The 26959-nt window shown below is 41.9% G+C and overlaps 2 protein-coding genes and 1 long non-coding RNA gene across 4 annotated transcripts in view; 1 reads left to right on the top strand and 2 right to left on the bottom strand.

Annotated features, from left to right (window-relative positions):
- LOC308299483 overlaps positions 1-26959 on the top strand; it is a 711129-nt gene that overhangs the window by 459529 nt on the left and 224641 nt on the right. The window lies entirely within an intron of this gene.
- The window catches only part of rgs3a (regulator of G protein signaling 3a), a gene marked incomplete at its 5' end in the record, with an annotated part of 265534 nt that overhangs the window by 127619 nt on the left and 110956 nt on the right, over positions 1-26959 (bottom strand). For both annotated transcript variants that reach the window (XM_080742558.1, XM_080742559.1), the window contains one exon: positions 8110-8244. In XM_080742558.1, coding sequence (XP_080598684.1) covers positions 8110-8244 — 135 coding nt within the window. The remainder of the gene's footprint in view (positions 1-8109; positions 8245-26959) is intronic.
- Positions 16004-16642, bottom strand: LOC308298869 (charged multivesicular body protein 3-like; the record flags this gene model as incomplete). Its single annotated transcript, XM_080742562.1, has 1 exon — positions 16004-16642. The coding sequence occupies one exon, from the start codon at positions 16640-16642 to the stop codon at positions 16004-16006; it is 639 nt and encodes a 212-aa protein (XP_080598688.1).

A 26959-nucleotide genomic window follows, 5' to 3' on the forward strand; every position in this document is an offset into this window, starting at 1 on the left:
AAGGCCATCAAATAGAATGATGATAACCTAATCTGCAGTGAAATAGATACATTATGGTATTTACAATCTGATCCATGCTCAGCCCTGCACCAATCAAAGTCACTGGATTGGTTTAAAGATGGGGACTTGGGGGAGTTAAGATTTCAGAATCTCAACAAAAGACATTGGTGTACTGTCTACATGACAAGAAAGAGACACCATTGTCTACTGTCTACATATTGACAAGAAAGAGACAGAGGAGAAGGTGGTACAGTCAGCTGGGGCATTAAGGCCACTGTTGCCTCAAGTCATGCCGTTGGTTTGAGGGGCACAAGGCCAAACTGAGGAGCAACGGTGGCCATGGCCTTCATGGCCTCCATGAAATTCCTGCCCAGGTTAGGATGTACAGTAGGTACTGTACATTTATGTCCCGTAGAAGTTGAACCACTACTTATATATCAGCTATTTTGCTTGTTCTGCGCCTTTATTGATAGTGAACAGTAAACTGAAAGGAAATGGGGAGAGAGATGGGGAGTGACAAGCAGCAAAGGTCGTCGGGACCTATTTATATTATAGATTTTCTTTTATAGTAAATAGTGAAAAAGCCACAAGCTCATAACTTTCAAAACAGCGATGCGTTGTGAGCTTATCTGGTGTATTGCATTTAAGCATAATCTTTAAGGGAGAAAACGCTTATCCACAGTGATTTACAAAGTGCAAGTTCAGAGAAAGTGTCATTAAGATTTGTCACTGTTTCCAAAGAATAACTTTTGATAATAAATCCTGCTCTTAAGTTAACCAAAGTCACAGTCTGACTGGTAACATAAACAAAATGCATAGCCAAGACTATCGAATTCCCTTAGAGGGAGAAATAGCTCACATAAAATCACTTATTTATCGGAGCACTGGTTGGCCAATGGCCATTATAATTTCAGTATCTCGCCTGCTCTCTGCAAGATAGAACAACCACAGCATGTTGGCCAGAAGTCCTCATGTCCAAACATCTACATTCAAAAGCTGTTAGGGACCAGCGTAATCCTTGAGTCTGACGTTCACTCTCATTTGCATACACACGCACACACGTACACATGCACGCACGTACACATGCACGCACGCACGCACACACACACCTCTATTTACACTAGAGCTGCAACTGTCGGCAGAAATAACACTCTTTTTGCAGTTTGGCACTTTAGAAAGAAGATCCCACCCTGGTGTGTAAGTCTCTGAGCGGTGCTTAACATATCTCACAATGCACACGCGTTTGCTTCCCATTTCCATGCTGAACGGAAAGAGATTTCGCTAAATCATTTGGGTGCAAGAGAATCTGTGTGCTGAGACTGCTTAAAATAAATAGTTTGTTTTGCATTCATTTCTGGGAACAATACTAGATGGGGGAATATTTCAGGCAACTGCTCATGTGCTGCATGTAAACTGTAAAATGTTAGATTACGATCTTAGTCCACTCAAAGTAGTGGTGTTTTATGTGAGAATGTTAGGGGGAAACACAGCTTGAGCTTTCTCTTCTATGTTTGACAATAAAGAATATATGCTATATGCTCCGTTCACACTGGCAGATATAAAATATACGAAGACACAAAGCTACACAGAATATTTGTAGCTTTGTACTGCAGCTTTGTAGCTGAAGTTGAAACCAGCTCACCTTTTGTGTAGCTGCGTTGTAGCTTTTGCAGCGGCTACAAACGTTGATGTATCTTCACATCACACCAGACTCTCTCAAGTGACTGGCTTCAACTTGAGGTTCCATCGGTTCAGTCTGAACTAGGTAAATCAGCTTTCTGCTTTGATGCTCCCGACTCATGGAACACTCTACAACTCACGCTAAAAATGAATGCTCCAATATCCTATGACAATTTAATAACATGCTCTTAGATCTTCCTACCTCAGTATGTAATTGTTTTTAACTTACTAATTCTCTATGATGTTTCATTCTATGTTTTGTTGTTGTTTTATATTTGTATGCTAATTGTTGATCTTTGTGTATGTAATCTCGTCAGCATTGCAAATGAGGGTGAACCTCAATGCTCTTTTCGAGAATAAATAAAGGTCACAATCAATCAATCAATCAACATCGACTGGCTTCCATTGAAAACGCAACATTAGAGTACAGTACCATGTCAACTATGTCTATGTGACTTACAGAGCTAGGGACATGGTGTGAACGAGCGCACATCTGTACAACTTGACAAATGAGGGGTTATACCGGTAGATGCACACAAGAATAACTCTGATTGTACTTTAAAAATACTGGTTCTCATCATGGGGTCCGAGAGGACCCCCAGGTGGTCTTGGACGAGTTCCCAGCTAAATGATTTATAGTCAGTGACCACTCAGAGTTCAATTAACACTGAGGATTTTACTGTATAGATTAAGATCCCAGAGATGGAAAGGTTGAGAATCACTGATTTATCCGTCAATGCAAAACACACTCTGACAGCCATTAAGCCTGCAGCAATAGTGGTATTGCTTGGGTATTCTCTGTTAAGGCTTATGTTCTGGAAAAAAGATGACTTTCATGTGATTAAACATGACCTGACATGACTGTCTGAATATGAACTAATTGCCCCTAAGGTACGACACACACACAGTAGGTTAAAAATAAATGTGAATTCATTCATCTAAATGTAGATCAGATGTTGTCATGATCAACCACTGAAGCCTGAATGATTAAATACTTTGTCATGTTGCGGCACCAGCCAAATGATAGACTATAAATTAAGCACAGCCCTAAGCTTTTTTGCGAATTTGCGCTTATATACAGTACAGTATATCGTCGTTGTTGGGTGGAAACCTCGTATCTCCAAGTTTCAAATTTCTACGTTCTTTCGCAAAGTAAAGCCCTGCTTCATCATACAAGGCCGTCACACAAAAGTAGTGAAAACAGCCGATCTACAAGCACACAACGCCTCGCAGTTTAAATCATTTTTTAAATGATAAATGCAAAACGAACGGACATACAAGGTTTTCATCGGACAACAACAATACGACATGCCCAAAATAGGGACAGCAGGGTTAATAGAAGTATCTTTCCACTATTTGCCTTTGAGACACAACAATCATTTCCCTAAAGAGAGACCGGTTAAGAGGTTATGGTTAAAACATAAATAACTTATTATGCTGTGGATGACAATAAGAACCTCTGCATTGTTTGAACAATCGATGGCATTTTAGTTTATGACTGGACATAATGAAAACACAAATAACTTATTATGCTGTGGATGAAAATAAGAACCTCTGCATTGTTTGAACAACCAATGGCATTTTGGTTTAATGAAAAACACAAATAACTCATTATGCTGTGTGGTCCTGTGGATTAAAGTAAGAACCTCTCATTGTTTGAACGAGCGATGGCATTTAGCTTTATGACCGGTCAGTTGGTCAGCTGGTCACGTCAAGTGAGTGCGTGTGTGACATGGAGTCAGAAAACACACGCACACAGCCGCACACACACATATACGCACCCGTGCGCTCGCTCGCGCACACACACACACACACACACACACACACACACACACACACACACACACACACACACACACACACACACACACACACACACACACACACACACACACACACACACACACACACACACAATCACTATATTGTAAGCACCGTCACACTGAGAACAGAATTTGAGGGAATAAGGACTACTTGATGTTCCACTTGGTCGAACGTGACAAATGAATTTTAAACAAGTGGGAAAATAATGTAAATGTCATGAAACACAGAAGTCAACAAACAACAGATTCAATTATCACCTAAACAGAGTGCCAACAAAACTATTTAGTGCAAAAATTACAAAATGTCAGAGGCTTTCCCAGTCTTAAGGCCCATTCCCACTAGGCCTGATAACAGATAAAAAGGGGGGTGGGGGGCGGGGTTCAGACTGCGGTGGAAGATGGGGAGTGAGTCTGCAGTCCTGACCATGAAGGGGGAGGGGGTTATTCCATGCCTCAGTAACATTAAGCAATGCAGTTATCTTACATATTATGGGATGAATCAGAGTGGTGCACTGTGTGCGCGCACACACACACGCGTGCGCGCACACGCACGCACGCACGCACACACACACACACACACACTTTGTATTACACTTGTGAGGACATCAACATTTTGGGATGGTACTTTCACATATTGGTCATTTTTACAAATTTCTGAAATTTGTATCCCCAACCCTAAAGCTTGAGCTTAAACGCGCAGCCGTGTCACAAGCTCAGATCGCTGTGAGCTTGTTTTCGCTCCCATGAGTCACATTATCCTAGTATAGCGCCACCAATTTCAGCAAAACACAATGTTCGCTATACTACTCAGATCATGTCCAAACCTCACTCAAATCGGTACACAGATTCCATTCCGATTGGCTACGACTGGCTTTCAAAGTTCGCCTGAAGGACCCGTTTTGCACAAAATGAGACAAATCATGCACACACACGTGCGCGTGCACATGCGCACACGGCACACACACAGTCATAGATAGACTGCTCTAGTCTATAGCATGGATACAGACAGACAGACACACGTAGCAAATTTACTGTTGTGTTGTTTAATGGCCCAGCTGGGGAGCCATTGTACATTATGACATCACTGAGGATCAAGTACACACTGTCCCCTTTGTTCAGACCACATGACACATTTACAACAACAATGATACAAACACACGCACGCACAAATACTCACACACACACACACACACACACACACACACACACACACACACACACACACACACACACACACACACACACACACACACACACACACACACACACACACACACACACACACACACACACACACACGAAAGCATGCACGCACACACAACACACAACATCAAAACACACATGTGTATGTGTGTGTATGATATTGGCCTAGCTAGCTTCAGTCTTCCACCCATAATTACCGTTCGCTCTCATGCATATACTATACTCAAACATACACATTTGAATTCTTTGGCAAACGTACACATGAAAGCACCGGAATTATCACACAGCAAAGGGGTGCTAAACAAAAGCACAGATAATGGTGGAAACCACCTGTCCACTTCAGAGACGATGAAGAGAATGGGATGAAAGAGGACTTGCTTGGTCTTCCGTCACTTTCATGTAGTTTCTTAGCAGACGCTCTAACAGCAGCCAGAGCGGCTTGCAAGAGTGAGCCCAGTAAATGGCAAGAACCCATGTCAACAACAAACAACAGGGTCAATAGTCACAAATTGTTGTTGTCGGGTGGAAACCTTGTATGTCCAAAACCGTTCATTTTGTTTATCTTTTTTCTATTTATCTAGGCCTATTGTATTTATTTCGTTAATGATTTGAACTGTGTGGTGCGAGGTGTTGTGTGCTTATAGATCGTCTATTTTCACTAGTCTTGTTCGACAGTCTTCTATGATGAAGCAGGGCTTGACTTTATGAAAAAAAAAACACACAAATTTGAAACGTTCTGCCCGACAGTGACGAAATGTAGTCTATGTAGATAGACAAGAAAACAAGCTTCAAAGAAAGGACTGATACCAGCTGAACATCAAACCTACTGTAGTATCCGACTGACGACAACACAACAATTCTAACAGGGAAAAGAAAATACAAATCACCAAGGGACGCTGGGTTGACCGTGGTCAACGACACTGGTGGAAAGTACATTTACTCAAGTGCTGTGCTGAAGTACAGGTCTGAGGTATTTTGTACTTTACTGGAGTATTTGCAATTCTCTGTACTTTTACTTCTACTCCACTACATTTCAGACAGGCAAATATTGTTCTTTAACTCCACTATACTTATTTGAAAACTTGAGTTTTATTTATTTATACAATATATTATATTATATTATACGAAACCACTTCAGACCTATATATAGTGTACTTGACAATTTTGAAAATAGCCGATCTAAAAGCTCACAACGCGTCGCAAAAGCGACGCGTTGAGAGCTTGTAGATCAGCTATTTTCAAAGGATTTTTATACATTTGTGAAAACTTGAAATGGGACCTTCTGCACAATGAGTACTTTTCCTTTTGATACCACCAGTAGCCTACGTTTACTCAGGTAAACTTTGAATACCGGACTTACAATGGGGCATTGATAGGTCCGTGGGAACATTAACTTTCATCAAAATGTTCCAATCGCACAATCTCTCCGAAACACAAGAAAAGGAGCCCGGGGAATAATTGGAGCAAGTTTCCCAAGGCAGTGTTCCTCCAACACCACCAGGAACCATAGTAACATCATTCACAGCTCCCCAGCAACCAGGCTCTCCAGCAGGGCCTGGGGAGCCTAGAGAGAGTACTTGAGAGTTTGTTTGCATCCTCAATAACACTAGCCATCGTGACATGGTGACAGAGGGCACAGATGGCTAGGAGCATTTATGATATTTAAGCTACATACTATACATGTATGCTGATATGTACTCTGCCCCAAAGGCAGAGTGCAGTAGAGCATTAACGACTTGTGATTTGTGTAAGTCGACTCAACTCAGTAAAAAGGTGAGTTGAAGTCGACTTTTTACTTTATCGTTTGATTACGTCATCACATCACACACGACCCCCAATTATCTTGGGGGGTCCCCAGATGATTAACTTAATGTGAAACATTGTTTTCTCACTCAACAAACCAACATAACGTTTAAGTGTAGAGGGTATCTTCACATTTCTAAAGTGACAATTTAAGGACTTTTTAATACCTCTAAAATGGCAAATTAAACATTGTCCAAATTGTCAAATATAGAGGCAGAAATTGTGAAAATAGCCGATCTACATGCTCACAACATCTCGTGATGCGAGGCGTTGTGAGCATGTAGATCTGCTATTTTCACAATAGAAAGTATTTTTTATTTTATTTTTTCATCTTCGACTTTCGACTTTCTCTGGTGGGAGTCGACTGAGTCGACTTGTCGACTTTTTCGTGAATGCCCTAGAGTGCAGTAACTACAAACAAAAACATGGACTAAAAAATGGGTTTAAAAGTACCAAATACCCCAAACGCCCACAGAAAGAGAGAAACCTTTTGACCACTTTCAACCTGGCTTCCCAATTTTCCAACATGTTCCCATGTGTTTCCTAACCCGAAGTCCGAGCCAGGCTCATCAACTTGTCCGCCTGCATTGTTCTCAATGTGATGTTAGTTCAACTTAGTAAAAATTTGACTAATCTATTTAATAGAAAGAAATATGTCAGAAATCTTTCAAAACGTTTCAAAAAAATGTCAAAACATTTCCAATCTACGAGCTCACAATGTGTCGCAATGCGCTATTCCCGCTGCAGGCACTCACTTTTGGCTGGATGGCGGCTCGCTTGGGCGCCCCTCACCAGGCCCAAGGCCTTGCTGCCGGAACGGTGCGCATGCCTCATCATGGTCAAGTGATTTAAAAAGTCATGCATTTGTTGTAAAACCTCGCGTATATACCGGTACACAGAATACTGAGTCTGCCAAAACAAGCAATCGTCTATCATTTTTGGCATGGCATGGATGTGTGTCACACACATGTGACACACATATGACACACAGCAGTGGGACAGGTACTCTGGCGTTACAAAAACACAACAACACATGATGATGAAGTGGCAGCATTTTATATCATCGTTTTATTATACCGGCCTGTGTGCACCCTAAATCCAGTCGAAGTGGTTCTCCAAATAAAGGGGAAGAGGGACGTCATATTTGTTTGCCGGTTAGATATTGCTGTCATTAATCAAACCTATCGTCAGCATGACAGCATCTCGTCAGTGGAATATTGTGAACATACGGTTCAGGCTCACAATATAACACCTCCGCGCTGGCAGGTGATTTTGTCAGAGCTCGCATGGAACTCGGGACAAAATACTGCACCGAGCAAGCTTATTTATTTACCACCCTCAAACCAGAGGATCTGGGAGTGTAGAAATGGACCTACACAGTATTTATGGTCTGTATCAAAGTTTAAGTTTCACAATCGAACTCAAGTCAAATAAAACTGTAACTGTGACTAGCGAGATCAGGGATGGCAAAAATATGAATGTGTCCTTGAGAAATGGAAAAAACCTGACAATTACTGTACGGTGTTGTGAGTCTAATGAGTGTGTGAGTTTGTGTGTGCGTGCATGCGTGCGTGCGTGCGTGTGTGAGTGTGTTCCCTACCTGCTCAAAGTGTGGGGAGATGGGATCTCTCCTGTGAAGCTGAAGCTGCTTCTCGATGTTGTCCTTCAGGCACTGGCAGACACGCCGCTTCTGATCTGCAGAGTAAGCCTCCAGACTGAGAAGACAGTCACATTTCTACAAAGAGAGAGAGAGAGAGAAAGACAGTCAGAGAGGGGGTGGGCTGAAAAGTTGTCTACTCATGCCAAAGAGAAGTGCTTTCATTGTGCTTTCACTGAGGGAAAGATAGAGAGCACAAATGAGAGGAAGAATGTGGTATCGTGCGTGTGTGAGCGTGTGTGTGTGTGTGTGTGTGTGTGTAGATGTATTAGTATACTTGTGAGTTAGGCCATGGCTACACGGAGCTGGATATTTCTGAAGCGAGACATTTTTTTGTGCTGTTGGGGCTTGCAGCCACATGAAGCTGGATATTTCGGCCACAAAGCTGGATATTTTTTAAAACGGATAAATAAGTGGAGAGATTGAAAAATATCCGATTCACTGGATCCGTGTAGACAGGGAACCCGGATATCTCTGAAGACTTTACTGTGTGTGTTGCTTGTTAGACCTAGATATCTTTGTCGTGTGGACCTAGATATTTTTCTATGTGGATATCTGAAAAACCGGGATATATGGAATATCCAGCTCCGTGTGGACCTAGATATTTTTCTATGTGGATATCTGAAAAACCGGGATATATGAAATATCCAGCTCCGTGTAGCCATAGTTTAGTAGAATTTGATAAATATATGAGGATCATTACCCTGGTCCTCACAAGAGAAATGATTGTTTTATGGTTGAAATAGGTTTGGGGAGTTAGGCTTCAAATTAGGAATAATTCGCCGTTGTCGGATGGAAAACTTGTACCGTATGTCCAAGACCGTTCGTTTTGTATTTATCGGTTTAAAAATGAACTAAACCAGTGAAAATAGCTGATCTACAAGCACACAACGCCTCGCGCCACGAGGCGTTGTGTGCTTGTAGATCGGCAGTTTTCACTACTTTTGTGCGACAGCCTTGTATGATGAAGCAGGGCTTTACTTGGTGAAAAAACATACAAACTTGAAACTTGGAGGTTTTTGCCCGACAGTGAAGATATTCAGGTTGGGGTTAGGGTTACGATTAGGCATTTAGAGGTTAGGTTTAGGGGTGAGGGTTAGGATTAGGTATTAAGAAGTTAGGTTTAGGGGTTGGGGTTGGAGTTATGCCTGATCTAAACGCACATTTTCCTCTACTTTTGGGTCTCCTGTCCACACGAAAACTGCTCTTCTTCTCATAAAATAAAAGTAGCCTTGCGTGGCCAGACTGTTGCCTCACACAACTTTCAAATGCTTCCATCATAAAGTCTGCAGGGCTAAGGTTAATAAAAATGGCACATCCTTAAAGGGCCAGTTCACCTCTTGCATCATATGATGCAAAATGCATCATCATTCATTCTGAAATACTAAAATATCTCAAAACACAGATTGAACACAAAAAATAACTCACGATTGTGTTGATCTTGTCCCAAACAACAATACAATAAGATCTGGTTGTCCCAGAGGTGAACTGGCCCTTTAATGTTGATATCCTCACAAGTATAATAATACAAACGTTCTTTTGTGTGTGTGTGTGTGTGTGTGTGTGTGTGCGTGCGTGCTTGTGTGTGCATGCGTGTGTGTGTGCGCGTGTGTACAAGAAGGATGTAAACAGCTTGAGAGGCCAGTGAGTGCCTTCAACGAGGCTAATGAGCACATCCTGATTCTTGTACGTTAACATCGACCTCAAGACTACACCACACAATTAGTGTCTTTGCTATGCCATTATTTGCGCATGTGCGTGCGTGCGCGGTAACTTTACTCTATTCTAGTCAACAAAAAGCACTTGTCCAGTATACTTATGTTCACAGTTCAGCACATAATATTTACCCAGACTTTGGTCATTCTTCTGCTGTGTGTACTGTAGGTACAGTATGTATTGTGGCCGACCAGCTGTAGTGGGAGAAATATGTGAAAAGGGTGTTCACCTCCGGCAGAAAGCATGAAAATTTGCACTTAGAAGTATTTTTGTGCACTGACTGTCGTAAAATGAGAATTAAAGATCCATTGCAAGCATTTGTTTATGCAAAATAAATGCTTGCAATGGATTCAGAATCATGAAAAACCCCTAGATAGACCCCTCACATGCTACTTAAAGAAGATTTTTTGGGGGGGTCTTTTTTTCCCTGTATAGTAAGTGAATTAGAGACATCTTTAATTCTCATTTTACGATCAGATCCCATGGGAAAATTGCTTGGATCCGTACATTTTTTAATTCAGCGCACAAAAATACTTCTAGGTGCAAATTGTTCACGCTTTCTGACGGAAGTGAACACATTAGCCCATTTTTGTTACATATTTCTCCCACTACTGCTGCTGGTCGTGCCTAAGACGAGGCTGAAAACTAGAGGTGACCGAGCTGTTGGTCCCCAGGCTGTCGGGCAGCATGCCATCCACATCAGAGCTGCCCAGTCCGAAATCTCTACTAAAGACCTATTTCTTTTATCTTAGCCTGGCACCCTAAGACCTAGTCCTGCTGTTGTGTAATCTTTTTTACAGTGTTTTATCTGTATAGAAAGTAGAAACGTGGTTGACATCAGTCATTGTAAATGTGCTTTATAAATAAACTTGACTTGAGTGTATACTGCATTATCCCAGTTGGCAATTTATTCTCCTATTCATATTTTGTATCTTTTTCTGCTAAATATAGTTATGTAGGCCTAATTAAGCTACCTTGGTAACCCGTAGAAGCACATTCAAATTTAAATTGTATATTGATCCTGCTTTTGTTTGTTTTTTGCACACTTACAGTACACGTTTATTAAAATAAAATGTACACTTTACAGACTATTTTCGTTCTTTTTCCCATTTTGCCAAAGAAATGGGAAAATTAAATACAATAAAGAATTATTAAAAATACATGAAAAAAGTTATCGAAAAAACACGGGCTGTTCGCGTATTAGGAGGGTAGTATGAGTCACCAGAAAAAAATAATGGGTGTTTTTAATGAATCTACCATGGTTAAAATGGAGTTTGAAGTTACAATGGGTGTGTATGGAGAGAAGCCCTGGAGGAGGAGAGCCTGATAACATTTACATCAAATATCTAAATATTGAATGAAGCAACTTAAAAACTGTTCAGGGTGTTCATAAAAGCCTGATTAGACAATAGAATTAACAAAAGTTTTTTGGTGAAGTGAAAAGTGAAATATCCCTTTAAGCGCTGCGAGTTTGTACATCTGCTATTTTAGCCTAGGCAAGAACCAAAACGACACAGATTCTTTCCTGGTTTTAATGAGAATGCTGCTCAGTGCCTTGTTTTTATTCTCAGTTTTTATGATCTTGTTTTCATTTTACACTGGATGTACCGGTACATTGGACATTGTTAGCACAGTGTGGCGGAGCATGTCGCACCGACATGTCACTACACATACTTGCATGAGCGTGTGACAAATAAATCTGGTTGAATCATGAATTATTTACATAATAATGCACACGAAAGTGGAGACGGAGGCTGCCACAGCGTGCATTGTGTTTAGACGGCCGCATGCTCTTCCTTCCAACCAGGGACGTGCTGGCCATTGGGAAAAGCGGGACAACTCCCGAATGGCCAGTTCATTCCTCGCCGGTCCAGGCCGGCCATTAGGAAAAAATAAATAAATAAAATGTCGGCCTTTGTTCCATTTTGGGGGCTGGGCGGCCAACAAAGTAAATCGTCACTGTCGGGCAGAAACATTGTATCTCCTAGTTTCAAATTTATAATTTTTTTCGCAAAGCAAAGCCCTGCTTCATCATACAAGGCCGTTGCACAAAAGTAGTGAAAACAGCAGATCTACAAGCACACAACGCCTCGCACCGCGAGGCGTTGTGTGCTTGTAGATCGGCTGTTTTCACTAGTTTAAATCATTTTTAAAATGATAAATACAAAACAAACGGTTTTGGACATACAAGGTTTCCACCCAACAACGACGAAATATAACTCATGTACAGTAACTGGCCCACTGGCTTGTCACTTGTCATGATCTGAAATCTTTGAGTAGCAGCAGCGCTATATCTCTCTATAGTGCGCAATGAGGGCCTCTCCAACTATTTTTCCCAGACTGAATCAGGGGCCCAGCACGTCCCTGCTTCCAACATCGCCCGAGGAAGATGCGTACGTTGCACGCTATCGTAGTAGTAGCCAGCGCCTCTGCTCTCTGCACATTATTATGTAAATAATTTAAGCACAGCGTGACAAAAACAGTGTCCTGTGAATCCTGTCTTTGTTTTTGTTATCACCGCTAACTTTTCTTCTTTTATATAACTAGAGGTTTGCCCCCGCCTCTCCCTTTTGAATAGTAAACTGACCAATCATGGAAATTGGCCCTCTTAAAGTCTGGTCAAAGTGTCATGTGAAGCCACCAATCCTCAAGCTTATCGGACATGTGCCCGCTTGTGTCCATCTGACATATGCTATGCTACGGGCAAAGCTCTCATGACCCTTATATACTGTATGCCTCAATCACACTTTACGTTTTATATCAGGTCACACTTATTGATGGTGACGTCACCAAGAATGGTGATGATAAAAGGGAAAACCCTTGAAATAACAAAGAGTGATGTCATCAATCGGGTGATGACGTCACCGTGTGTTTTCTCAAGGGTTTTCCCATTGCCATTGGATGACGTCAACACAGACATGCAGACGCAGACGGTAACGCAGACACGCAGACAGTAACACTGTGTGTTTTCTCAAGGGTTTTCCCATTGGATGATGTCAGACTCAGCACAGACACGCAGACGTAGTTTTCCCTAATTTAAAGATATTGCCAGAACAAGACGGGGTCTAATAGCGGTGTGACATCCATGTGGATCTTCTCCCACATCAATAGTTGTCCATGACATCGTCGTTATAAATTGAGCAAATGTCCAGTGCAATCAATCTCACCTCCAATGACTTCCAGTATAACATTTAGGTTCTAAAAAGTTACATACGTAATATTTACAATATGTGAAAGAATATTAGTGGATTTACTTAAATGGATAGCTCACCCCAAGGATTTCTTTTTTTTTGCATTTCTAAGCCAGTAATTTGATGACCAGCAGTGGTTCCCTATGGAGACACAAAGAGCCTGCTTTGTTCCCTATGGAGACACAAAGAGTCTCCTCAAAGCATTGGCTTAGGAATGCGACAACAACTATAAAATATCCATTAATTCAAGTCTCCTTGGGGTGAGTAATCGATAGAAAAAGGGTATTTTGGGGGTGAAATAGCCCTTTAATTTGCCTACTGGCAATTAAGTAGACAAGAAATTTGGCGCTGATCGATCCAGTGATTTATTCGATTATCTGTGGACAAACACGTGCAGACACTGATCCTCTTCTAGGTGGCTTGCCATAGGGAGCCATGCCGTACAAAGTATCTATTTTATATATGGGGATCATTCAACACTTTCACCTCTAGTTAACAGTGAAAACACAGTTACTCATCTGGGAGGGAAAATGCCAACATAAGTGCAATTAGATCAGGTATGCTCACTATAGGCAGATAGACAGATATTTGATCCGCTGGAAAAGTGATTACATGACCAATATTGTCAACGTTGAGGACATATCAATATGTCCCTTCTAGAAGAGTCAGACCCATGTTACTTCAGAGACCCCAATCCATGGCCAACAGTCAGTGAAGTCATAATAATGTTGAACTATTTCACAACAGCAATGTATGCCTGCATGTTTGTATTGACATCTGGTATAGTGTGTGCCAACGCCTACGTCATTTGTAGTCCTTAGCGGCCATTTCTTGGGTAAAAACACAGGTGTTTCAATGTTTGATTGCATAGAACTAATGCTATAGTCTAATCATAACACCTGTGTAAGGTTGTGTTTACCCAAGAAATGGCCGCTCTTAGAACTACATTTGGCACACCCTATAGATCCTTTGCTTTCAACGGTTTCAATGGATTCACTGTACCATTGGTTTTTGTCAAGATTACGGCAATGTACTCATGATTTGAGCAGGTGGGCTTTAACTGATCTAATAAGCAGTCACAGCTTGGCCTAGGCTAGGGCTTTAACTGATTTAATAAGCAGTCACAGCTTGGCCTAATCAAACTAATTGGACTCAGAGTCGGGTCTACATACTACATACATACGGGACTACATACTTGCTGTGTTTGATACAAATGAATACAAACTGTTGCACTAACGCTATGCAAAAATCAATAATCATAGCACGATGGCATCACCTTTGCATCTTTTTGAATGCAAAGGTGTCCTATAGACTAGAGCAGGGGTGGGCAACTTTGATGATGGCCACTATATTTTCACACTCACTCCAGAGGGCCACATTGTATAATCAAACATAGCAAAAGTAGCCCATCTGCAAGCTCAAAACGTGTCGCAGTGTGACACATTTTGAGCTTGTAGATCTGCTAATTTTGAATTGGAATCCTGAATAGTTTTTTAGATATTTTTAAATTTGAATCCTGAAACTTTGCATTTTTATTACATTTCAAATGCATTTATATGTTCTTAACTTTATGAACTTAAATATTTTACATTGGATATAAAAAGGACTAAGCTACTAGTATAGACTGAAGTAATTAAAGTGGGTCATGTTTGCATGTTTAGAATTGTAACAGCTGAAATCAATAATATATCAGTATTCCAATATTAACCTGCGGGCCGCATTAAGTGAAGGTGGGGGCCGCATGTGGCCACCAGTTGCCCATGTATGGACTAGAGCAAACGGAAGATGATTATATGGAAGAAAAAAAAATACTACATGCCACTACTGTAGGTAAACACAAAAAAAACGCTGTGGTCCATTATGGTTGAGTAGAATGGAATCTAGGATTATAAGGATATGGGTCACAAACTGAATGTTCTCCCGGAAAACTTTCACTACTATGATGGCACTGGCCAATCCTCCTCTTATAATTCTAGTGGTTCTCAAAATGGAGTCCAGGGACGCTCAGGGTTACCTAAGAGGGTTCCAAATGGACCCTTAAGGGTCTGTAACTCGAGTGTAGATTCGACACTTGGTTCTACACTGTAGAACCAAATGGACTCTTAAGAGTTATGAGGGGGTCCTCGAAATTAACCCATTATTATTGCACCAGCAGAGTGCACAAGAACTGCCTTCTGTGTTTCTGTCGTGTATATGTCTGTGTTTACTCCCGTAGCCAATCAGGGACCAGCATTCCTGGTGACATCACCATCAACAGCCAGCATTGTTCAACAAGTGCGACCTGATATAAATAACAAAGCGTGCTCTGCTGGTGCACAAGTAGGCCATACATGGCCACGAGTGCACAAGGCACAAGTTGGCACCTCGACAGATTTGGCTATTCAAAAATAGCAGATATACAAGCTCATTGTCACGCTATGAGCTTGTAGATGAGCTATTTTGAGCAGTGCAAACCGCTCCTACGTTTGACTTAGTGTGTAGGTCCCTATGTATGCAGTACCAAAAAGCTCACAAGAGACTAAGGTCACACCACGATGTCAAAGAAATTACGCAGAGACCGACGTCACATCACCACAGCTGATGTCACGGACAAAACAGCCCATACAAGTTGATATGCACGACAGAGCCTGCACCGCTCAGTTCCTTTTTTAACAGTCGTGCAAATCTTTCATTATTCATTTTTAAACATTTTTTAACTCAAATCTTTGCTTCTGGGGATCCCTGGAACAAAATATGTCGAGATGGACAAACAAATACATATTACATTTGGGGGTCCTTGACGTGGAAAAAGTTTGAGCACCACCGATAAAGCAACATAGGTTTCTTCAAAAAATTGTTATGATTTAGGAAGGCATTTGTAGAATCAACTTCAGGTCTCAGTGGGTTACAAGGATTTAGAACCACTACTACACTGACAGAGGGAGACAAGATTAGCTCCTCAGGTTTGCCAATCTCGTTTGCATCTCCTCCATGTCCTCTTCTGACTCGACCACCTCCATTTCAGGCAGAGGTTCCGTGACCTTGCTAGGCGCCGTGCCCAGGACGCCCGCCGTGATCTCGTAGAGGATCTTGTCGACCTCCGCCTCCGCCTCTTCCTCCATCTCCTCCACGTCTTCCATCCTCTCAAACGCGTCCTCCATCATCTCCTCGATGACGCCGGCCTTCATCATCTCCTTTGAGAGGGTCCTCATCGTGGCTTCGATCTCCGGGATCTTCACGAGCACCTGCATGGCTTTCATGACCGCCGAGCTCTTCTGAAGGGCCCCGGCGACGTGGAGTAGAGAGAGCTGGTTCTTCATGCTGAGAAGTATGGAGTTCATGTGGGCTTTGGAAGCGTGGAGCTTGGTGGTCGCCCGCCTCGACAGGACCAGCTCCTTGGCTAGAATCACACACACGTCCCTCTGTCCCTTTTTGGCCGCTTCTTTGACGGATCTCTTGACTTTCTCCTCTTCCCTCTGAATGTCTCGAATCTGTTTGTCGACCATTCTCATCTCCTTCCGGATTTTGAGAGACCACTCATTGACCCGGTCTTTTGGTGGTTTCTCCGGGGTCCTCCCGAATAGCCCCATTGATAGTGGCATGAATACGAGTATGAATAAAGCAGCTATGCCTTTATATTCTTTTCCCATCTGACCACCTTTCCTAAGATGACCTCAAAACATAATTGAAGGAAAGCCAAAGATAGAATGAAGGGGATGACACTCGTTAGCGGTACTTCAAGGCTGATGTTCATTGGTTAGCAGTACTTAAAGGGTGATGTCACTGGTTAGGTTGATGTCATTGGTTAGCAGTACTTTAAATGTGATGTCACTGGTGGTTGTTCAAGGGTGCAGCCCCTTTTCTTTTTTACAATCATTTAACTGATTGCAAAGGAGATCAGGACAATCTACTGTATGCATCAGAAGTTCAGAGTTTAAAGGACAACGTTTTTTACAACAAGCTAGGGTTCATGTTTTAGTTAGTCATTAGAGAAAAGAAAAGGTGAGTGTTAAAATGTTTTCATTTACTTCTTTCTATCGTTTTAGTGATTTTAACAATTGTGATCTACTTGCATGCATGCCCCCAGGTTGGCTAAATATGTATTTTTAGACATAATGGGCCCGATTCATCAATCTGGTCATATATATTGTGTAAATAAAGTAAATAAAAGACTAAATCTGGCGTATATTTCTCAAAGCAAAAACTGAGTGGGATTCATCAAGCAGTGCTTATGTGCTATTTTGTGCTAATGTCCTATTTTGTGCTCTAAATGCAACTGATAGCACTGTTAGAAACTAGGCCTATAGTTATATAAATACAAATCAGTGGAATTGCATGCCTACAGTATATTGTGCAGAGGCTGCGCAAGCAGATCTATAAGGGTCCATTTGGTTACAAACTCAGTGACAGCTTATCCACGACTGAATATGTAATTGTTTGACATATTATTTTATTTTTTAAATGCATGTGTTGGCACATGTTAGGCAGAATGGGCACATACAAACAGTATTTTATTTGAAGTTTGGCACAATTTTAAATTGATTTTGCATGAAGAATAAGACATAAATATGGTCGACCATGGACGGAGGTTTCCCAACGTATTTTCTGCATAAATCCCCGACAAAAGAACATTGCTGAACTCTGACCCCTAACTTGGGAATTGTCCTAAATTAAAGTAAGATCAAAATATAGGCGTAATTTGGCCGTAAAGTGATCATTCATGGGCAGATGTGACTTATGGGTGCTGGTGTATACAGTAGTAACAAAGAAATTGCCGGCTTATTGTGTCTAAAAAGACATATTTAGCCACGCATGCTCTGGTGAAATCAAAATACAAAAATCGCTAAAACAGCAGTAAATGAAAAACACTTTAACACTCATATTTTCTTTTCTCTAATTACAAATCTAAAATATGAACCCTTGTTGTAAAAAATCTAAGTTGCCCTTTAACAAGGTTTATTTTAGAGTAGGTTGTTATTGGTGTAAATGAATTAAAACTTAATATTAACTAACATCATCTTATTCTACAAGCTTATAAACAACAGTAGCAAAACAAGAGGTGATGGGTTTGGCACAATATTCTCATGAACAGTCTAATAAAAGTTTGTCTAGATGATCATCAGCTGATTACAAACTCGTGGGCTGTTTTTTCCATTTAAACGTTTGACTGGGGAACAACATATTTATTATTCCCTCTTTGATTCAAACCACAGCAAAGACAAGAGACAGTGGCTGCAGAATACTAATAATTATATTATCTTTTTTAGCTGTAGGCCTATATTGACTATGGCAACATCCATTTGTACGGTACTCAATGTGCTCCAAACACATACAAAAGATTTTTTTTGACACACAAGTATGTCAATATAAAACTGACACAAAACCTGTGCCCCCGTCGATGGTCTACTGGTCTAGGCACATATACATAAGGCTTTGTGTAGCCTGCGGCATGCCGCTGGTTCGATTCCCGAGCCCGACCCAGGTTTGCTGCGTGTCTCTCCCCTTCTATCCCCCCCATTTACTGTCTGTCAATAAAGGCATAAAAAAAGCCCCAAAAATATATATATATAAAAAAAAAAGACACAAAACCAAAAACCACTGAGGTCCTTTCATCCACAGCTTGAGATTGTCATTCACAGTTTGGGATTGAATCACACCAGAGTGTTACTGTAAGAGATTCCCGGGAGAAGCCTTTCCGCAAACTTGACCTGATTTCAGATCTGAAGCATATTGTATAAGACTTGTTTGAAACCAGCTGGTCACTGACCTCAAAGACAATGTTTATTATTATTATTCCAATTTGATTATGAACTGCACACAGCAAAATGTTAAGTGCTAATTTAACTGGAGGATCCTTAAAGGTACATTTTTCAGAGTTAAATGAACAATTTGGATTTTAATGTGCAGCGTGGTCAGTCTATCACTTCACTATCGCAGGGGTCTTCAACGTTTTCAGACCAAGGACCCCTTAGTTGAGAGAGGGACCCCCATAACCTTATCATAGATTCCATATTGTTTCATTGTTTGACAGCACAATTGTCAGTGTATTTTGGATTCATGTCAATTTGTCTTTTCAGATATTTAACCACTTGAACCGTCAATACTCACTAAACTTGACCTTTCATTGTACTTAGTCTGCTCTTTTTCCCCTCTATACCAAAGTTCTTTGCCGAAAATTGCCGATCTACAAGCTCACAACGCCTCGCACTGCGAGGCGTTGTGAGCTTGTAGATCTGCTATTTTTGGCTAAAGTTCTCAGAATATGGGCGCTAGGGTTCAAGTGGTTAATAATATATCTATCACTCAAAGATTTGGAGGACCCCCTGTAGTAACTCTGAGGACCCCCTAGGGGTCCCGGACCCCCTGTTGAAGAACCATGCATCGTATGATTGACTAGACAGTCTCTGAACAACTGAGCACACCATTAAAAGCCAACAATGTTTATCCATCGCATTAGCCTGGTGTTGAGACTGGTGGTTAAGGCTAGCCTCGCGTTGCCAGACACTCATGATCCACCTATACTGTAGTTTAGGGCCACTCCAGTTCTCCGATCTTTACACTGACTCCTTATCTGTAAAATTATTGATGTCAACCGTTGGATTATAAAAACATTGAATGGTTTAGAGACAAACATTTCTTAACCTGTGTAGTTCAATTTTTTTTTATACACGACATACTGTATCCGGAACAAACTCCCACAACTGAACGACGGTCCCCCGTGCTGAAAGTATAAATTAGGTATAAGCTGTTGTTTTTCTCTGCATCTCCTTCTAAGTGGTGGGGAAAAAATGTATTTGCATCCAGACATTTTTGAGCATAACTTGGGCTATAAATAGAGATTTTTTCCATTTTCTGCTAGTCTTCAGAGATGTTCTGGAGTCCTTAGGGCTTTTCTTTTTCTCTTGTTAGAGAATACAGTAGCTCTGTCTGTCTGTCTGTATGTCAATCTGTCAGCTGCGTCCACAGCTAATCTCACAAACCACTGGCCCAGATTTCCTGCGCACACAAGTAAGTACATATGGTTCATGTTTTGTGATTTCATAATCTCAGATCCACCGTCCCACCGTATCCATGCCAAACTTTGCACACACACTCCTTGGCTGGCAAACCACAACCTCTGCCCCTGATTTCTCACATGCCCCTCTTCTAGCGCCACCATGAGGTTACATGTGACCTGACGGTCGCTTATTTCCTGATTAGGGAGTTTTACTGGTGTATCATGTTTCAGTACAGTGTATGTGATGATATACTGACATAGTGACATAGCCGTCATCACATTCATCCTGGCGTCCCTGTTTTGGGCATATAAAAAAACATTTAAAAAAGAAAATTACCTGATCCTGTACTGGCCATTTTAGCAATTAAGCTACTTTGCGCAGTATAAAATAAGCCTTAGGTACTTAAAGTGTCTCTAACGACTCTGCATGTTGAGTATTGTTGCGACCGTAGGTCGCAGTTACTTGCACACTATCCAAACCTCCACCGGCTGTCCCTCCGTCACTCCCTCCGTCACTCCCTCCGTCACTCCCTCTGTCACACGTCACACGTCACACTTTTGCCCTGCTCATATCTCTGCAACCGTTGCCCCGATCCATGCCAGATTTTGCACACACACTCCTTGCCTGCCAAACTACAACCTCCAAGGACCCCCGGAGTTTCGGGGACCCCCAGGTCCCTGGGGGACCCCCAGGTGTAAAAAATTACCAAATGTGCAAAAATGACCAAATGACCACCCCAACGGGGCTGCTCTCTCTGTGTCACACACACACACACACACACACACACACACACACACACACACACACACACACACACACACACACACACACACACACACACACACTCTCTCTCTCTCTCAAACATAATGTGTGACCTGCCAAGTGGCAAGGAATGTTGCCACTGTCCTCTCTCTCTCACACACACACACACACACACACACACACACACACACACACACACACACACACACACACACACACACACACACACACACACACACACACACACACACACACACACACACCCCTTCACACCAGGGAGTCCAGGAAGGATGAGCCTCCATGCTTAAATAAACAGACCTGGGTCCACTATCAAGATCTGCCTGTGGGTGTGTCTACTTTTAGCAGGAGAGCTTGCATCTTGCATGCTAGTATTGGCATTTCTCCCAAACTCAATGAAGACAACACACAAGATTTGAAGACTTCTAGAAGAAATGAGACTACAGAATTTGCCCTAAAATCACACAAACCACTACACAGTATCTCTACAGTCACCCTGCTCCTACAGATTTTGCCCTAAAATCATGCACACCAGTACACAGTATCTCTACAGTCATGTAATCACAACGCATCTGTCCCATCTAGCGCCACCATCAGGACGATTTTGCACAAACTACTTTTTGGCCTATTTATGGAGATAAGCGACCAACGGTCGCTTATCTCCCGATTAGGGAGTCTTACTGGTAGTATGTATGCATTCAAAAACGTGAGTAATTTTCTGTGAGCCCTTTTACAGTATGGGCAAGGTACTGCACACAGTAAGCATTTATCCCTTTGCAAATTTGAAAATAATGTGTTTTACATGTTTTCAACCATGTGGAACATATGGGAAATACAGTTGTCCCCCCAAAATACCCATATTAGGGAATGTTGACTCAAAAGACTTTCCCCTGCCTTATAACATCTGTGTCCAAATTCGTCTATTGAAGCCATGTGAAGAGAGAATGCTTCAAATGAAGACTAGCTGATGTAGGGAAAGCTATGGTGCATGCATGGACAATTTGCATCAATTAGTCATGTTACAAGGAGTCCTGACCAAGGAGGTTTGTCTGACCTCTTTGTCTGCTACTGGTGTAGCCATGGATCACACAACGCTCATCATGTTTCAGGGCTACTACGCCTACTTAAGCCTAAATAAGCCAGAGACATTTGCCCGTTGCACATTTGAACTAGCCTGACACTCAGCCTGAATTTTCATTTAGTTTCTCTCCATTATTCAGACTGAAAGCCCTTCCTAATACCTACCGTTTCTAGGATGGGCGTTGCCAAAGAGTTAGTCTTCTGTGATTGGTTCACCCCCTGACCTGTTGCTACTTGCTAACTAAAGAAACCGGCACAATATGAGTGCTACTAACTAGTAATCAAACAGGAAAATAAGAACAACTTAAGCCCTATATATTTTGTTGACCACGATCCCCCAAGGGGTCTATACTCGAACCCCTTTTTGTCCATCTACACCAAATCTCTTCACCAAAAATAGCCACTCTACTGTACAAGCTTACAACGCATTGCAACATGGTGTGAGCTTTTACTGCTTTTTTGCGTATGTTCGCCTGTTAAGGGTTCATACATACATTCATTAATTTCATACATTTATTCATTATGTACTCTGTCAAATTAAACAAGACTCAGTCTGATCATGTTTGATCTTTCCAAGAGGTCTTGGTTTTACGAAGGGCCTGACATTTTTCACATTTAAAATTCAGAGTACAAGTCAGTCATTCTACAGTACCAGAGGCTTTTAAGGGATTGTCCAGGAGCTAATTGCTCACTTAAAATGTGTGTGTATGTCTTCACTCACGTCCCTGCATTCATCCTGCTCATAAGTAGCAAATACCGAGGGCTCCGTTTGCCCTCGTTGTCTCAACCTTTTCATCTGGATCTGCCGATGGAAAACATCACTATTGATTTCTGTCAACTCACACAAATAACGCTCCCATTTCATCATCTTTTGATGATGAGATGAAATGTGTTTGGCTGTGTGTGGGGGGAAGGGGTGTATTTTTTAGGAGGGTCTTTAAAAGCATGCCCAACGTTTGGATCAGATGATGAAATGTGTTGGATAACACGATTTTTGAATCTCCTGACCGAGGAGGTTTGCCGGAAAAACTAAGAGAGAACTACAGATCCGCAAGCAGGCAGGCACGTGCACACATAGACATCAAAGGGGGCTCGAGCCCCTGCCCTTTTATCCGTCTGTAAAAAAGTGCTCTCTCCCGACCATGAATGCAGATTTTGCTACGGTGAAAGAAATGCAAATGCCCCCTTTCCATGCCATACCTGAAGGCAGCATCCTGAACTTGAATGCAGCTCTTATGTTTGATCTTATGTTGAAATGAAGAAATGTGTAGAAATCAAGCATCGGAAATAGCAGTCCTCCAAGCTCACAACGCGTCGCGCTGCGACGCGTTGTGAGCTTGGAGGTCTGCTATTTTCGATGTCTTCACCAAAAGGCCCTTTTCGAAATTTCAGCCCCTGCCTCTCTCTGCACGTCCCTGCAGATCCAAATATCAGACCACAAAAGTAACATCAGAATGAGGATGAAAAATCTCCAGTGGCAAGACATTTCAATGATGCAGGACGTGACGTCTGCTCTTCACGGTTCCAAAGCATAGACATCCTTTGAAGAGAGGTGGTGCCCGAGACAAAGTCTGGTTTGCACAGAGATGCATTTTGGATTCATTACCTGCGGGCCAAAGGTTTCAATGAGGAATTATTGTTTGGATGCTTTTTTATCATTTGTAGGTTTTGTTTGCTCCTGCGGTGGGTTATTTCCCTAATCTGAGATGGTATTTGTACAGGTTAAGTTAGGACGGAAATCTATAGCAAATATTTAAATATTTAAACTAGCAGTTGTAGGCCCATACATTTGCACAAACAACTAAACAACATACAATTCACCCCCCTGTGTTGTGGGAGAAGGGACAGTTTAAATTGTTCATTTCAAAATGTACTATAAACTTCCCATAAGGTCTGTTTCTTTCTTCATCTCAACCGCAGACAGGAGTGGGAGCAGCCGTCACTTATAAACTCACACACGCCTCATTGAATTTAGCGTTGTGGACTAGTGTCGACGCTTGCTGGTTTGGATTGGGCGTTGTGCTGTCCAGTGGTTCCCAAACTTTTCAGGTCGAGACCCTAAAGACAGAATGCCCGGGACCCAATCTAGTGAAAACAGCAGATCTACAAGCGCACAAGCTTGTACCGGTAGATCAGCTATTTTCACAAGTTCTTAATAATATATTTTTTTGTATTTATGGAATTTCTTACATTTGTTTGTTTTAAAATGTATTGTAAAAAAGAAAGTTAACTTTTGAAATATAGATATTTTTTTAAATGTATGAAAAGAAAAATTTGATTTTTACTCGAGCCGTGACCCCATAAAAATTGGTCCGTGACCCACAAATGGGTCCCGACCCACTGTTTGGGAAACAGTGCTGTAGATGTCTAGCCTCTTTCAAAGTCAAGCCATGAAAAGGATAGCGAAATAAATAGTCTTTTGATAACGTTGGGGTCAAGAAGACACATCTCATTCTTGCCATGAGTGGAATCGTTCCATCAAAGGGGCCTTTAAAAAGCACTCACCACTCAGGCCAAAATTGTGTCACCCCCCCCCCCCCCCCCCCCCCCCCCACAACCCCCTCCACCCAAACCTCATGCTGTATTGTGTAGCTGCAATGCCATTACTTCATAACTGTCACCGTTCATTAGTGTTTTATTTATACATCGACCTCGCTCACTTGGGTATATTTCCTCCCAGTGGCCTAAAAACCCGGAGCTTGCATCAGTCCTGTTGGTGGTGGAGCTGGACTGGACTGGAGAACTGCCACAACGCGGTGGGTATTTAAATAACGACGAGGATTGCATCATCCACATCCAGCCCAGGCTTTTAGAATGTTGGCACCAGCAGTTGTCTCATTGAAAAATATTACTATTGGGATTCCATGTCAGACACGCCTTGCTTGAGTATAAAGGCCCATTCCCACTGGGCCAGATGAACAGATACAAAGATATCTTTCTCCATTGAAGTGGATGGCAAGATACTGATAAAAAATATCTGTGACAGATATTTTTTATCAGTATCTTACCATCCACTCGAATGGAGAAAGATCTTTTTTTTTTTGTATCTGTTTATCTGGCCCAGTGGGAATGGGCCTTAATTCAAACAGCACGTTACAGTTGTGACACATGACCTAGCCTTTCATTAACCACTCATTAACCCTGGTGTACCTTTTTCGATCATTTTCAAAACCTTTCAGAATTCTTCAAAATCTTTCAGGTTATTGTGGGCCAGCAATTGTAGGCCACTAAGGCCAGCAATCAGGGGCACAGGAGGCATTTTAAAAGTGAAGGGGACACATCTGGGAGGTATGTGCGCGCGCATAGCGCGCGCGAAATTTTTGGGGTATCCCCCCCACTTTTGGTGATATCCCCCCCACTTTTGCCCCGAGGAGGGGGGGACATATCCCCTCCACTTGAGCTGAATTACACAGTTGTTTTACGCAGATTTCAAGGCATTTTTTTTCTTGTTACTGTATCCCCCCCACAGTAACAAGAGGAAACGTAACTTAAAATGTGTTGACAAACGAAATTGCATTTCCATTATGCATCTGTTCAAAGGTACTTACATTGTTGCTTGATTTAAAGAACGACGTTATCGTTTTTTGGTTTTTTGACTGAGAATGATGTGAGACTAGCCTACACACACCAGCAGCAGGTCCAGCACCTGCAATGACGGTCTCCTTCTGCCACTGCCTGCCTGCTTGTCACTATCGCGTTGCATTAATTAAAGTCATTCAGAACAGCTGAGCTGAGCTGACTGCACTGCACTGGTGGGACTGTGCCTCTAGAGGGCAGTAATACGCCTTGAAATGAGAACTACTCAGGGCCCAATTAAGAAGGCGGTAATTAACGCCCGTGCTAAGGAGATACCGACTGCCGACGATCGCGTTTGACGCATGAATAACGCTCAGCAGCTGATTATGTGATTTGCGATGATCGTAATTGTGCGCTCACCACGTGAAAAATTATTCATGGGTGTGTTTTCATGGAAACGTGTGAGGAAGCCGATGGCATGACCGCTGTAGGTACATTCACCAATCAGAAGCTTGTCCGTCATTCCATTTAACTGGCATAAAACCAGAGGATGGGGGGGCTAATGCTTATTCACATATCACAGTGATATCATGCTTGTAAATATCTCACACTCAATAAGGTCTGTTTTATTAGAACCGACATTGTTTGCGTATAGAGAAAAAAAGGCGAGAAAGAGAGAGAGAGAGAGAGAGAGAGAGAGAGAGAGAGAGAAGGCTATATTAATATAATACTTTTTTTTGTCACGTCCACATATCTATTTGTCTCTCTCATCTCATGCCAGCGTGTCAGTGTGACATAGGCTGGCCTTGTTGAGTGAACAATGGACGCATAGTGGCCTATTAATTAATAGGCTACGGAACGGCGGCCTCCTGCCAAAAAAAAAGGGAATCTGATGGAACCAGTAGCCTAATTAAACGAAATAAAACATATCCCACCTGATTTAGTTTGATATTGAGTACAGTAATAATAAATACATTTCATTTATTATTTAGAAATTTACATTTGTAAAATTAGACCAAAAATGACAGAGATGTAAAAGAATAGGGCTGTTTAATTACTTAATTCAGCGCCTAGGTAATGGCAGCCAGACGGCTGCTGCATGTCCTTGAACTGTAGCACATAGGCCTACTGTACATGTGTGTGTCCGAAAAAAACATATTTAGACCTAAAAGCTGTCAACATGCCATGTATAGCCTATAGTGCTTCGAGAGCTTTTTTTCTTTTCTTATTTGGCTAAATTGGCATGACGCATCGCGATCAGCGATCACGCATCTATATGAAGCAAAGCAAAACTGCAGATTGATTCCTCATAGATCGGGCAATTATGAAGCGATTTTAAAAATTTAAAGAGGTCCTGAACACTGGAGGGGATATCCCCCCCACCCAAAAAAAGTGGAGGTGTTAATCCCCCCGTCCCCCCCTACCCCCTGCGCGCATGCCAGCAATGTTCGGAATTTGCCAATCAGGACGTAATATGTAAAATCTGATGGATCGGTCTTGATCACATGACTATAGAGATAATGCACACCGATT

Source organism: Nannobrachium achirus (genome assembly GCF_963921795.1).
Source record: "Nannobrachium achirus genome assembly, chromosome: 15".
Taxonomy (NCBI): Eukaryota; Metazoa; Chordata; class Actinopteri; order Myctophiformes; family Myctophidae; genus Nannobrachium; species Nannobrachium achirus.